Below are 14,251 nucleotides of genomic sequence, written 5' to 3'. Positions count from 1 at the left end.
TTCTCTCCTCTTGTTGCCAGCTCCCGCTCCTCCCACTCTCACCCGCTCCTGATTATCCTCCCCAGGTGTTTGTCATTCCCGCTCGTTAGCTTAGTCTTTAAATAATCTCATTCTGTTTTTTCCCTTGTCCGTGGATTGTGTTTTCCTGCCATCATGCTGTTTCCTTCGTGTCGTCACACAATATTGGTTTTGTAAGTTTTGCTGCCTCGTCAGCTTTTGTTTAGAGTTTTTATTAATAAAAAAAAAAAAAGTTTGCTTTATTTTCACCCCTCAAGTTCCTCTGGGTCTGTCTGCACCCTGGATTCAACAAAAACCTCAGAGCTTGGTACACACAGTGTATAGAACTACAACAAACTGTAATTCACATGATTTTAATTTGATTTCTGGTCCTGATTGTGGTGTAGACGGAGCAAAGAACATTTTGTGATTCACTCGGATCCATTTGTTTAGAGCAGCTCACTTGTTTTTCATCAAACAGAAACAGACTTTTCCAGCGGGACTTTACTAACCTTTTAAAGCAGGTCACTTTGACTTCTGAAACTTGTAATTGACAGTTTGATTAGGTCTTCTGCTGCCTGAGGCCTTGGCTTAAGGAGAGCCTTAATGCCTTGTTTACACCTTCCCTGATGCTCACTGCCTCATAAATCTTTATTAAATAATAAAAACAATCCCAACACAGGTGTAACATGCATTTTAAATGTAAACAAAAACCATATTTGCCCAAACAAAAGGGAGAAGACACCGTAATAAAGTTAAATAGCAGATTGTCGTTGATAATGTCCATGGCTTGGTTTTGGATCAATTAGGATCTGGCAGATGTGCTGAATCATTGCTGACCCCCAGGGCTCAAAGAATACAATCCAATTTTCCCACAACAAATTTAATACCATTAGGCAGGATAAAAACCGGCAACTCACAAGGGAGGAGTCTTTTAAAAACCGGAGAGGTGGATGAGAGTCGGAGAGACTTAGCAGCTGTACAGAGGAAAGAGGCGACACCCATTAGTACTCTACACAAGATAAAGTAGTGATGATGCCAACGGGACGGTCATACTTTTCCAAAAAATGAGAGCCTGACAGGATAGAAATACAGTCCTTCACTTGAGCGCTACAATGGAGTCGACGGTGGCCTAAAGGTGAACCAAAGCCGTGATAAAAAGAATAAAACAACTCCAGCATCTTTGCTAACTTTCACCATGAGGATCTTCAAGAAAGACCTCCGCCTTCAGGACATCACCATCATGTATTTCACTGCCCTGGCTGCTCTGACGGTCATCTTGGTGGCTTCGTACCAGGCGCCCTCCCATGCTGTTGATGTGTCCAGCCTTAAATCCAGTCCCTCCATCCCTCTGCCGCCTCTCCCTATGCCTTTCCGAATGCCCCTTGACCCTCGCGGGGAGCTCCAGCTGGCCTGGAACGTCAGCTATGCCCATCAGGAGGTTTACATTCAGCTGAAGATTGCGGAGCTCAGGCATGGCGTTGTACTGGGGATGTCGGACCGCGGGGAGCTGACCAACGCTGACCTGGTCGTGCTGTGGGACTCGGGAACAAAGAGCTACTTTGGGGTAGGCAAGCTTAAGGTCCTAAAACATTCAAGACCAAAAGAAAGAGAGAATATCGTCTAATTTTCTAAACAGCAGCTGTAAAACTGTTTATTCTGCTTTTCTAAATCATATAAGCTCAAGGAGTTTTTTAAACGTTTAAAGGAGTGGGGCGTCCCCAACATTTTGTCTGTCTGTGATCGTTGAAGTGTTGGATTTTGGCACAAGCAGCCTAGGGACGGTTTTTGCTCCATGATCACAGAGTCAGGAAAGATGCTTATCGGGATTGCTAATTGGAAATCAGTCAAACTGCGCTAATAGCTGAGGCTCTACTGGGAATCATTAGCAGATATTTGCATATCAAAGCAAAGCCTGCGCTAATTGAGTTGAGTAAATTGCATCATTTTCCGTTTGCCACACACAAGACTTTAAAAGAAATCTGACGTTAAAAAGGTTTCTCTCTGAAATTATCTCAAAAAAGTTTTTTTTTTTTTTGCAACAGTTGTGTTTTCTATCCACGATTTCTATATTCCAGTTAGATATATTTGAGAAAAACCTACAGAAGAAATAATTGAATGTCTTTTATTTGGAGTTTTAGAAAAACATTTTCTACTTATACTGTTTCAGTTGCAGAGTATAAAAATGGACCCCATCCATACAGAGATTATTTTAATTATTGCCCACCACCATAAAAAGACGATCATGAAATCTTTTTTTTTTTTTTTTTTTTGGCTCTTACTTCCTTTATGTACCAACTTTTAGTCAAATAACTAGAAACGCTGGAGTTAATTTTATCAGGCGGCTGCAATTTTTGAGTTAGAATGGCTTTACTTAATCAGAAACTTGCAGGTTTTAATCCCAATTTCCGAATAATTAAATATTCTTAGATAAAAAACCATGTACCTAATTTGATCCTCAGTTTTAAATCCTGAAAGATGAAAACCTTTTTTTTTTTTTTTAAATAGAGACCATCGTTCCTTGAATGCATGCCCATCATTACCAAAGTTTTAAACACAGCTGATTAGTGCTCAAAGTATGTGTCGGGCATCACTGCTAACTACTACCACAGTTCATTATCATTAAGAGTTGAGTCATCCGGTTGATTGATGTGGCAGCCATCTTGAATTGGGTTGACACCAAATAATGAGTTTTAGATGTGCGGTGAAGGATTATGAGAGTTTATTCAAATCTATCCATTGGGGTGCACTGATTTTAATAAACCTTAACTCAATACAAGATGGCTGCCACATCAACTGTCCAGTTATAAACAAAATTACATATTCTGACAAACAAGTTTAATGAATTTTAGCATCGCAACAGTTCAGAATTCTGTTACTAATGTAAGCTGTGACCCTCAGAATGACTTGTGCTTTAATATAATGTTTGTTTTCCAAACAATTAAAAAAAAGAAGCATTTTCCTGAAAATTAGTCCACAGCTCCATCTCAGGTTAAAAACGAGCCACATCATGTACGACAAACTGATGTGAAATCTTTTCCTGGTAAATTGATCGCTTCCAGTCTGGCGTTCTTCTGTCTGTCGTCCATTTTTCTTTCCTCAAGAGGACAAATTTACCAGCAGATAAAAGGTCACTGCTGTGCTGCAGTCAGACACAAACACACACAAACACCCCCTACCCCTCCACACACACACTTCTTATATGCCCCAGTTGAATAGACATTTTGTATTAAAGGCCATGAGACTTTAACTGCTGTTCGTTTGTTAGCGTTAGACAAATTTTCCATTTTTGAAAGACAAATGATGAAACATAAAACAGTCAACGTGCATCAAATGACAATTTTAAAATGAGCTTTTGCAAAACAACTTTACTATGAATTTTTGCTAATTTCATAGTTTCTTGATCAGTAATTTTGATGGTTTTAAATGCTAAAAATGTTTGTTTTTTTTTTAGATGCAAACAATGGGTTTTCTTATAAAAGTCCACTCAGCCCCAACATATAAAGATGGTCCGTGAAAATCTTGTGAACTTATTAGATAACTCAGCAGCTAAAGAGCAAAAAATTACTGCAATTGTCAAAAATAGACAAGAGATCACAGTTTGATTTCTATTAAAACCTAAAATCAGCGTTACGTTTCCCTACAGCACCTCTTCAGCAAAATAATACCAGATTTCTGCTCTGGCTCTCGCTCAAGATGAACTCTCCCTCCCCAGTTCTCCTCTTCTGCTTTTGCTCTCTGTGTGTCTGGAGCTCCTGGTACACACCTCTGAATAAAAAATATTATTATGGATCTGGTGAGCTGGACTTTCAACGCAATCGACAAAATCTTTTCAACAAAATGACAGTGTCCTGGAGAACCCTCTTGTCTGGCTGAGAATCACGCTGCGGGGTACATGAAAGATCTGTGGGGAGTTTGGCAGCTGATGTGTCTCTCAATTCTGTCTCAGGAGGACGCTGAAGACATTTATATATTTGGATTTATGATAGCAGGGTTTCTGCTCTTTGGCATCGGCGGGGCTGTTTTTAATCAACTTTTGAAGAAAACATCGGCAGCAGTTTTGACTATGACAAAGCTTCTGAGTCTGTGTGATGGTTTGGTTTGTGGTATGAGGACTCAAAATCAGCTGATTTATGAGCTAAACCTTAAGATGGAGGCAATTTGTGAAAATCACAGGTCACCTGCGACTTCTAGGACTCGCCAGCATGTTGGGATCAACCTTGAGGAAGGCTCATACCACGAATCAGTACATTGGATTACCCATAAATCTGGCAATTTTGGACCGGGAAAGTTTCCAGCAGGACTCTAGGCTGACAAAGTAAAAACGGTCTGCCTGAAGAAAATCAACAATCGTGGCTTATCTGAATCTGACTCCCCTGTTTGGCCTCGGATACGAGCAGACTATCAAATTTCTCCTAGGACATGGGACAAAGCTTCGTCTATTGCAACCCCCCCTCTGAGAACTTCTGTGCAGGCTTATCAGAACTGCTGGCTGAGCAACACTTTAGGACTGTGGCCAGTCTGAAAGTGTTCATGGACAAATCTCAATGTCTTGACATCAAATGCATATGTAATCATGTTTATAAATGCACTTGCAGGTAGAGTTTTTGATGCCTCAAATTGTGTCCTGATTAGGGATGCACCAATCCACTTTTTTTACTTCCGATCCGATCCCAATACCCAAGTCTGAGTATCAGCCGATACCGATCCAGTTCTGATATCATGCTCATCATTGATTTTATATGAGGCCGTAATAATCTGCTCTCAAGTACAATTTGTACAAATATATGCATGCATGTCCAAAAAGGCAACTTGAGGTAAGTTTTATTAATGTTGGATAAGTTTTAAAGTTAGAATTAAATTCTGCTAACACAAACATGTTTATTTTTATTCCTAGCTTTAAAGTGGATTTTAAAGTGATTAAGTGATTGTTTAAAGTTATTTTATATTTTTTTTAAATAAGGGGCAGATAGATAGAAGAATTTTTTTTCTTCTTTCTGCACTCTTTTCATTCAATGTTTTCTTTTTGATGATTTTTTATTTTTATTTTGTTTCTTTTAAATGAATGAATAAATGAATTAAATAAAATGTTAAATGGCTTCAAACACCTGCTAAGTTCATGGCATAAACCAACAGACATGTTCCTGTTTTTAGTATTTTACATCACTTTATAATGTAGCTGTTTTTGTTTATAATATAATTTTCAAATCATATGTTTTTTTATGATTGTCTACTGTTGTACTGATAAATATCTCCTGGAGGGTAAACTATATCTTGGCTGCAAGTATCAAGCTGTGAAATCCTTCGTTTCCTACAACTGATAGTGGTTGGTCATTAATTATGAAGTTTAGCAACTTCTCTGTAAACATTTGAGCTTCGTGGCTTCAGCGATGTCTTCTTCTTGTCCAATCCGAAGCAGGCAGCCTGATTTGGGGCAGCCGCGCTCAGTTTGTCCCTCCTCGGAGACAGGCAGACTGAGCGGGGCAGATTGGACGCGGCTGACCGGGGTCGAGTCGCTTGTTTTGGGTTGAGCAAAGAGCAGGGCCCCGCTGAAGCCACGGAGCTCGAATGTCCATCGTAAAACTAATTTTACCGCGGTTTAATGTGGCGCTGTGACTCTGCAGACATTGCACGTTGCTGTCTTGTTCTGTGGTGTTTTTAGTGTAAAATACTTCCACACAGCGGACATGTTTAGATGAAAAGTTGGTTAGCTGTTAGCCACAGTGCTGCTAACTCAGCACTCACGTTGTAGCTGGCTGCAAACTATGAACTGGATTTCCTGAATGTGAGGCGGGTCTTATTACTCTGGGTTCACGAGACACGCCTCCATTCAGGAAATCCATTCCATAGTTTGAAGCCAACTTGCAGCGCAACCACAGACATGCATGGATCGGAAATATCGGCAGGTGGATCGGAAAATCCGATACGTAAATTATGCTGGTATCGGAGGCCGATACAGATACTGGATCGGATCGGCCCCATCCCTAGTCCTGATAGGACAAAATGTGAAGAGATCTTTTTTTGTAATACCACTATATATCCTGAAAGTTCTTCCCCTTTTTCTATCTAAAAGTGTTCTGACAAAGAATAAGGGGCCGCACTATTATAGCAGCAGCAACGTGAACTCTGCCCATCTTTCGGATGACTGTACGAACATAATTTCATTGTATCCCTATAAATTGATAATAAAGCTTATTCTGATTCTGATTTCTGACCACAAAATAATTTCACTTATTTGAGTTTAGATGGACAAAAATAATATTAATCATAATTATATGAGCATATATCGTCTCTTTTGTGAAGTCATCAACTCAAAACTATTAACTTGTTTTAGGCCTCTATATTTGAAGGACAGAGTTCAAATTCATGTTAAATCTTTTGAAACTACTTTTGTATTACTAGCTCAAATATATTATAAGCTCAAGTATTACATAACAATAGAGCTAAGGTGGATATTTTTCAAAAGAGTTAGGTTTTTATCCCTCAGCAGGCCTTACAAGTCAAAGACTGCTTTTTTCTTAACACACATTGGACAGAATATTGACCACATGTTTTATTGGATTTGCACACACTGTACGTAGTTGAAAAATCAATGGCTTCAAATCTGTGCAGTTTGTGTGGTACTGTTATGCAAGACTAAAATGGGAAACAAAGAGAAAGCTTTTAGATGTTATTCTGGACAGGTAGGGATGTGAAAAAGAGCCGAGATGGCGAGGCCGAGCTGGTACAAAGCCTTCTGGCAGAGAAGAAGAACATCTTGTACACCAGGTTTGGAAGGTTTCACAACACCAGCTGCCTCAGTTTTTACTTAATTCTCTCTCTAACGTGCATCATGAATCTCTGTCAAACAGCTCACTGCAGTTGGAGTTGTGTGGGTTTAAAAACTGACAATGGAGACTTTTTTTCTCCCTCTGCACTTAGTAAAAAATACCTGGGGTTTTACAAAGCCTACATTTTTTTTAAAAATAATCAGCTTTATTCAGAATTGAAGGGAATATATTTGAAATCCCTGTAAATTTCTGTCTCCTATTGCTATCGTTTGTGCCGTCTCCTTCAGGATGCGTGGAGTGACAGCGAGGGTCATGTTTCGCTGGACAGCCAACAAGACTACGAGCTGATTGAGGCCAAACAGAAAGCTGATGGGTTTTACCTGCTCTTCAAAAGACCATTTAGTACCTGCGATCCCAAAGATTACCTCATAGAGGTGAGAAAAGTTATTATTTCATGGTGCGTTTGAGTTCTGTGTCATAAATCAAATACAATTGTCCAGAAACGATCAATATTTTTATACTAAATCATTGACAGCGTGTTTTACAGCGGACATCCTTACCAGGTGCCCGAACCACCTCAACGGTCTCCTCTTGTGATGTGGAGGAGCAGCGGTTTTCCTCTGAGTCTCTCCTGGATAACTGAACTTCTCACCCTATCTCATTGACAAAAACCCAAAGTACTTGAACTTCTCCACTTAAGGCAGAGCCTCACGCCCAACCCCAAGAGGACAGTCCACCTATTGCCAACTGAGGACCATGACCTCGGATCCTCATCTCAGCTGCTTCACACACGGCTGTAAGCTGCGCCATTGACAGCTGGAGATCACGGCATGATGCCACCAACAGGATCACATCATCTGCAAATAGCAGAGATCGATTCCTGAGGCCATCAAACTGAATATAACCTCTGGGTTGCAGCAACTAAAACCTGTTACTACAACAACGCCAACAATCATCTTTGTTGGCTGTTAAAAAAAAAATATATATGTGCAAAAATTCTCACTTTGAAAGGTTTTTATTTTGAAATGCTTCTGCTAGCATTTCTTTTTGCACAATGTTATTAAATTCCTCTTTCTTTTCTGATCCATCAGGAAGGAACCGTGCACATCATCTACGGGTTGCTGGATCAACCAATCACCTCTCTTGAAGACCTGGACCTGTCCAGGATCCACACAGGGGTGCAGAGAGTATTGATGCTGCGCCCCGACACACCATCACCCACTCTGCCTCCAGATGTTCAGCCCTTAGACGTCTTGGCACCAAACATCACCATACCAAACCAAGAAACAACCTACTGGTGCTTCATCCACAAGCTGCCTGAAAATATCCCCAAGAACCACATCATCATGGTAAAAGAATCAATGATGACAATCTGCTGGTTAGAAAGTAGACTAGAGCAGGGGTTCTCAATCGTTTGAGTTTTCCACCATTTTCTCTCTCTGTTTCTGTCAGTACGAGTCTGTGATAACTGCAGGCAACGAGGCCATCGTGCACCACATCGAAGTGTTCGAATGTTCACCAGAGATGCGCGACGTGCCAGAGTACAGTGGCTCCTGTGACGACAAGATGAAGCCGAAGAAGCTCAACTTCTGCCGTCACGTGCTGGCTGCATGGGCTATGGGTGCAGAGGTATGAAAACCTTCCATCTCATGGCAACCCAGATTTATGTTTGTTAATTCATTCAACCTTTATTTATATAGATTAATCACATTGAGCCTCGGAGACTCATTTACAAGAGAAACCTGTTTTACACAGACAAAAGTAAGGAAAAGAGAAAACATAAGGGGGAGGGGAGGTAAAAAAAAATGTATCTCGCACCATGTCTTGGCTTGGGCACAGTGAAAGTTGGGGGGGGGGGGAAAAAGAACTCACACATAAACAGCAGACATAATGACATCATAATACATTTATGCATGAGGAGGCCGACGAGGGCAGTGAGTTGTCCGTGGAATGCCAGAAAATTCCATAGTCCTAATAAGATGGCACAGTGTCTATTAGCCGGCTCAACTCTGACACAGATCCACAGATGTCCTCAGGAGGGGAGCGTTGGGGAGGGGGTGGAAGAGCTTCTCATTCACATGAACAACCAGGAGAAGTTCAAGATAGTTGGTCAAATCAAGACCGGGTGGGAAAGCCAAATTCAAATAACAGTTATTTTGGGTCAGGCAGACTGCTTGATTTCCATGTCTGCCTTCATAGTTCTGCTGGTACGTCTCAGTGGCAATTCCAAACTGCCAAATTTTGTGATCAAACCGCCGGACTAAGCTCGTAGCCTTCACCAAGGTCGATTGCGCCAGTGAGTCCCAGGAGCCGCAAAGTGGTCAGCGATTCTCAGGAATCATGTCCAGCTTACTGCTCAGCTCATACAGCATCAGAGCTTATCACTCGGTAGAGTTGCACTCGAGTCCAAATAATCCGAAATTCCCACCCCGTAGCCGTCATCTCTGAACCTCACCCAATCCAACGAATTAACAGTAATTACAGGTCCGAACCAAGACACCCCCCCCCCCAACATTTTTAATTAAGCTTCGACTGTTTATACCACCGACTGTTATTAACGGTTGGCGGATGCGTGCGGATGAGGGGGCAGAAGATCAGAGTTGAAGAACAGTCAGTGCATTAAATGCTTCCCCTGATTCTGCCTGCATTGGACCCTGCTCTGACATGTCAGATATTTTGTGATCTCACCTGTTTGGGTCTCAGATGCGCGCGTCCTCCGAGTGCCGCAGCTGAATGAACGTCCATTTGGGCTGATGGATCGCTGGCAGTAGTCCATCTGAATCTTAACTGAACTTTTTACCTCTTTCAACCAGCTGGTCAGTGCACGGTCAAATGGCCATGTGTGGCAGGTACAGTATGGCAAGCCATGTTTGCATATATTGGATTGTCAGCCGCACATGTTCCTGACGCAATAAAAAGCCAGACACTGACCCGGCCCACATATTAAGCACATTATTATGGCCCGGCCTGGTCTGAATCCAGGTCGGGCGGGGCCAGGCTCTGGGTTAGAAATGACAACTCTACCGCTCGGTACATTCCTTCATACAAGCCAGGCAACTTTACCAAGCCCAGAACAGCTGCCGATATTTTCCGTATTTGTCGATAAACCAGGTAACCGCCGACTCCAAAAAGCAGAAATCTTATAATAAATTCAACTATGTATGCGTCTTCAACATCCTCAATGGACACTACAGACAGACACCAGCTTCCACTGTCCCCATGATCCATAGTATATTCGGCTGCAAGTGTCCCTTCAGGGCATGAGGGCTCTCCTGTACCCAGTCTTCTCAGCGAGAACATTTTTATCAATTGCGTTGAGAGACCAGCTGACCAGATCCATAATTTACAGTTGGGAGGATGTGTAGTGAGAGGCTCTAATATGAATCACAGGACAAAGAGCAAAGCAGGAGGGAGGGCAGGCGCAAGAGGCAATGCGTCCGTCCTCATCGAGAGCAAGCAGAGAAGTGTTGCCAAATCATTTTACTCAAAATGCAAATCATTTGCAACAGAAAAAAAAAAGAGTCCCCACATCACAAGATGAAGCAGATCAAACAGGAAGAGTCAAGTGTTTTGATAAAAATAGCATGGACCTAATTGAAAGAGAGCACTGGCATGAAGCTTGATTTTGCTCCAGACCTTGCACTTATTAAGAGATATAAACAAAAGCTCCCACATAAGTAAAACCGAGCGTGGAACTGCAAGCTTTAAAATTTGTAAAGATGATCCCACCACGCAGCACGTCTATTAACAGACAGTCTGTACGTGGGATGCACACAAATATTTATAAATAGGCTTACATAAAAAAAAAACAAGTATACTCACAAATGTAAGCAAACATTTGCACGGAGAAAATACTGAACAAGTTGTTCTATACAAGACGCACAATGGTTGCTTGAAGGTCACCTAATCTACTTTTTCTATTGGTTTTTTTTTTAGGATTTTCAGCTGATATTTTGCAACACCTTTAGTGGATAAAACACATTTAGAAGTTCTGCTCTCAGAAACAAATTCCACTAATTACAATGTTGTTACCTTAATTTAACAAGTGTTTCAAGTCTTCTAATTAAAGTAGCGCAAACCTTGCAGAAAACTAATTTAAATGTTAACTAGACCGATCCAATTTAGACTCCAGTTTGTTAAGAACGTGGACAAAAACTGCAACTCTATGGTGAATAAAACCAAAAGATTGTGGTTTAAAACGAGCGCACCCATTCCAACATCACTCACTGACCTGCAGGTTTTAATGTTTTCATGATCTCGTGTTTTCCATCTCTATTCTTGCCTTTTGGACAGACAATATTTTGATATGTTAGTCATTTTCAAATATTCCCAAATTACTCTTATTTGCTCCATCATAAGATTTTAAGCAGGAAAATGTGTTTTTCTCCTGCAGCTTTACATCATTCCACAAAATTATATCAGCGGCAGCTGAGTTTCTGCACTCATTTCAATTTAAGATGGCTGCCACAACGACCTTAGCAACCACAGAAATGACTGTAACGTGTTCAGTTTTAACGGATACTGAGCTACAGAGAGTCATCTCCATCACTTTGATTGCTAACAGATAATGAAAGATTTTCCTTTAAAACTTTGGCATGGAAGTTGAGCAATGTGCATTCCTTAAAAAATAAAATAAACTCGCTCACAATTCAAGATCTGCTACACTAGATATGTAGCCTGCTCTGTGAGTGACGTGAATGCTGTAGTTAACATGTTAACATGGTTTCTTGCAAAACTTCTTTATTTTACCATCTTTCTGGCTCTAAAATCAAATAGAAACACCAAAAGCTGTAACTTCAGAAAGGTACTTCATAGACCAATGAGTGACAAAATGGTGGCTGAGGCTGCGAGCCAAAACAAGCAAGAGGCCAGTGAGCGGTGAAGCTGTCACCGTATCTCTCCACACGGCTTCCTGCTGTATCACAAGTAAGCCTGGCCTCTCTCCGACTGGATTATCTGCCAGCTAAACAAAAACAAGCAGGATGCCTTCTGCGAGCTGTGAAGGCTGTTTAGGTTGGAATTATTCTTGCCTCCGATCATCACCTTCTTGTAGTGTTGCTTTATGTTGTGTGGCATAAGGCAAAAAAAAAAAAAAAGCATTATACACATCTGAAATGCTTTAAAATGTATATGAATTAAAGCTATGGCTCTGACACAATACTGAAAAGGGAATATGAAAGGTTGCTGTTATTGAACATCTGCATGTTTGAGAAGGATTTGCATTTTTAAGTGTTTCCTCTTTTTCTTTGAAACCTCATGTTGTTTGATTTATAGACGAAAGTCTCCTTTCACTGTGAATTGTAGAAAATTGATATTACCCCAAAACTGACAGCAAACTGTCGATTGTGCATATATTAAACTGAATCCTGTGTCTTTTTCCTCATGAATTTTGCATGTTTGCATGAATGTGTGTGCACTTGCAGGCTTTTTACTACCCCCCTGATGCTGGACTGGCTATAGGGGGACCTGGATCTTCAAGGTTCCTTCGTCTGGAAGTCCATTATCACAACCCTCTCCTTATATCTGGTATGAATGGTTCACGCGTGAACAAATACCATCCAGATCAAACATTTTCTCTCCTCAAAACACCAACAGCAGAAACTTATTTATCTCTCTTTTAAAGCCACAGCTGCTTCCAATCAACTAAAAATCAATTTCCCAAATATGTCGTTATACAGTACTTGCACATCTCTGGAGATTTGTACTTGTTTTCTGTTCTGAAATTAAAACACCTAAGGATGTCACATTGTCAGGGATTTTACTTTTATTTATTTATTTACATTAAATGATTTCAAACTACTTTTTGAGATTTAATGGGGAAATGCTGATGTAACTGATGACAAGAGAGAGAGGGTTCACATTCAGATTTCATGTGGCTGGACTTAATTTTGCAAATAAAAATTTAACTAATATGAACTAGAAAATCCCACTGAATGCTAAATAACTGCTGAATTTTGTTGAAGAAGCTAAAACAGAATTGCTCAAGCTAAAAGTAGCAAAACATTAACTACAAGCTAATAGGAGCAGAACATAAGCTAAAAACCAAAAGGAGCAATACACTATGTGAAAGTTAAAAACAACATAATGCTAACTAAAAGTAACAATACAAGCTGAAAGTAGAAAAGAAAGCTATTTGAAGCTAACTGTAGCAAGAAGACTAACTAAAAGTATGAAAGCAAATTAATTAGAAACAAAATTAGCAAAGACCTGGCTAGAAGCTAACAGTAGCACTAAAACTAGCTAAAGGCTAAAGTAGCTAACAACCATCTAAAAGCAGTAAAACTTTAGCTAAAACTTTATAGTTTAAAAAAGGCTAATGTTAAGTATAAAAAAAGCTAACTAGAAGCTATAAGTAGCAAAAGTTTGGAAGTGAAATGTAGCTAAAATGTTAGCCAAAGCAGTCAAATTTAAGCTAAAAGTATCAAAAGGTAAACTAGAAGCTAAAAGAAGAAAAGGCCAGGCTAAAAGCTAAATGTTCCAAAAAGGCTATTTAAAAGATAAATTTTAAAAATGGGTAACTAAGCAGCGAAAATGAAACTAAAAGCTGAAACATAGTTCACACAACTAAACTCATCAAGACAAAAAGGAACTTTTTGTCTTGAAATAATATTATTCAATGTTCTCTACTGTTTTCAGACTATCAACACTTTCATGTTTTTTTGCTTTTCTTTGGCGAGCTCTTTTAAGATTTTCTTGTCTAAATTACAAAAAAGTCCAAACACACTACTGGCCAGGACCAGATGGAGAGAAATCATCACATAATCATTGTAACTAGGAAAAATAAATTCTGTTATCCTCTGTCCTCGGATTGCACCATAGAAATAAGTTCCTGTAGAGAAAAACACACATAAAAAAAAAATAAAAAAAATTTCATTAGCATGGTTAGTGCAGGATTATTCTGTATTTACTGTGTTAGAGATTTTGGAGTGAGGAGTAATGTTGCCATATGTTGAGCAGTGATGCAGGAGTGTTTCACATGCAGGCCGACGGGATTCATCAGGGATTCGGCTGTATTACACCCCAAGCCTGCGGCGCTACGATGCAGGAATCATGGAGCTGGGCCTCGTTTACACTCCAGTCATGGCGATCCCTCCAAAACAACACACATTCTACCTCACTGGCTACTGTACATCTAAGTGTACCAAGACTGTAGGTGTTAAAAATCTGCTTAATTTTTCAGTTGAAACAAAAGTGTTGGTCAATAACGTGTGCGTTTTTCATAAAATTTAGAAACTCTCCTTGGAAAGTCTCATGTTCTGTTTGTCTACTTGTGTCTCCAGGCTTTGCCCCCAGGAGGGATCTATATTTTTGCATCCCAGCTGCACACCCACCTGGCAGGCCGAGGAGTCAGAACAGTTTTGGTGAGGGGAGGCAAAGAACTGGAGGTGGTGCAGGAAGACCAGCACTTCAGCACAGACTACCAGGTGAGGACTCAGAGCAACACTGATGCACATTTGTATGTAAAAAGTGTGTGTGTGTGTGTG

The 14,251-nt window shown here is 40.3% G+C and overlaps 1 protein-coding gene across 1 annotated transcript; it reads left to right on the top strand.

Moving 5' to 3' along the window:
• Positions 1-1,195: 1,195 nt before the first annotated feature.
• On the top strand, positions 1,196-14,191 carry LOC119429221 (dopamine beta-hydroxylase-like; the record flags this gene model as incomplete). Its single annotated transcript, XM_037696895.1, has 7 exons — positions 1,196-1,564; positions 7,055-7,201; positions 7,859-8,116; positions 8,220-8,396; positions 12,191-12,293; positions 13,750-13,916; positions 14,048-14,191. Coding segments are annotated over exons 1-7 (1,365 nt in total), but the record flags the coding sequence as incomplete, so codon positions are not given.
• Between the last annotated feature and the right edge of the window lie 60 nt (positions 14,192-14,251).

Source organism: Nematolebias whitei, unplaced genomic scaffold (genome assembly GCF_014905685.2).
Source record: "Nematolebias whitei isolate Nwh7 unplaced genomic scaffold, NemWhi1 Nwh_scaf_130, whole genome shotgun sequence".
NCBI classification, from domain to species: Eukaryota; Metazoa; Chordata; class Actinopteri; order Cyprinodontiformes; family Rivulidae; genus Nematolebias; species Nematolebias whitei.
Note: the sequence above shows the minus strand (reverse complement) of the source record. Positions and strands in the feature narration are given on the sequence as shown.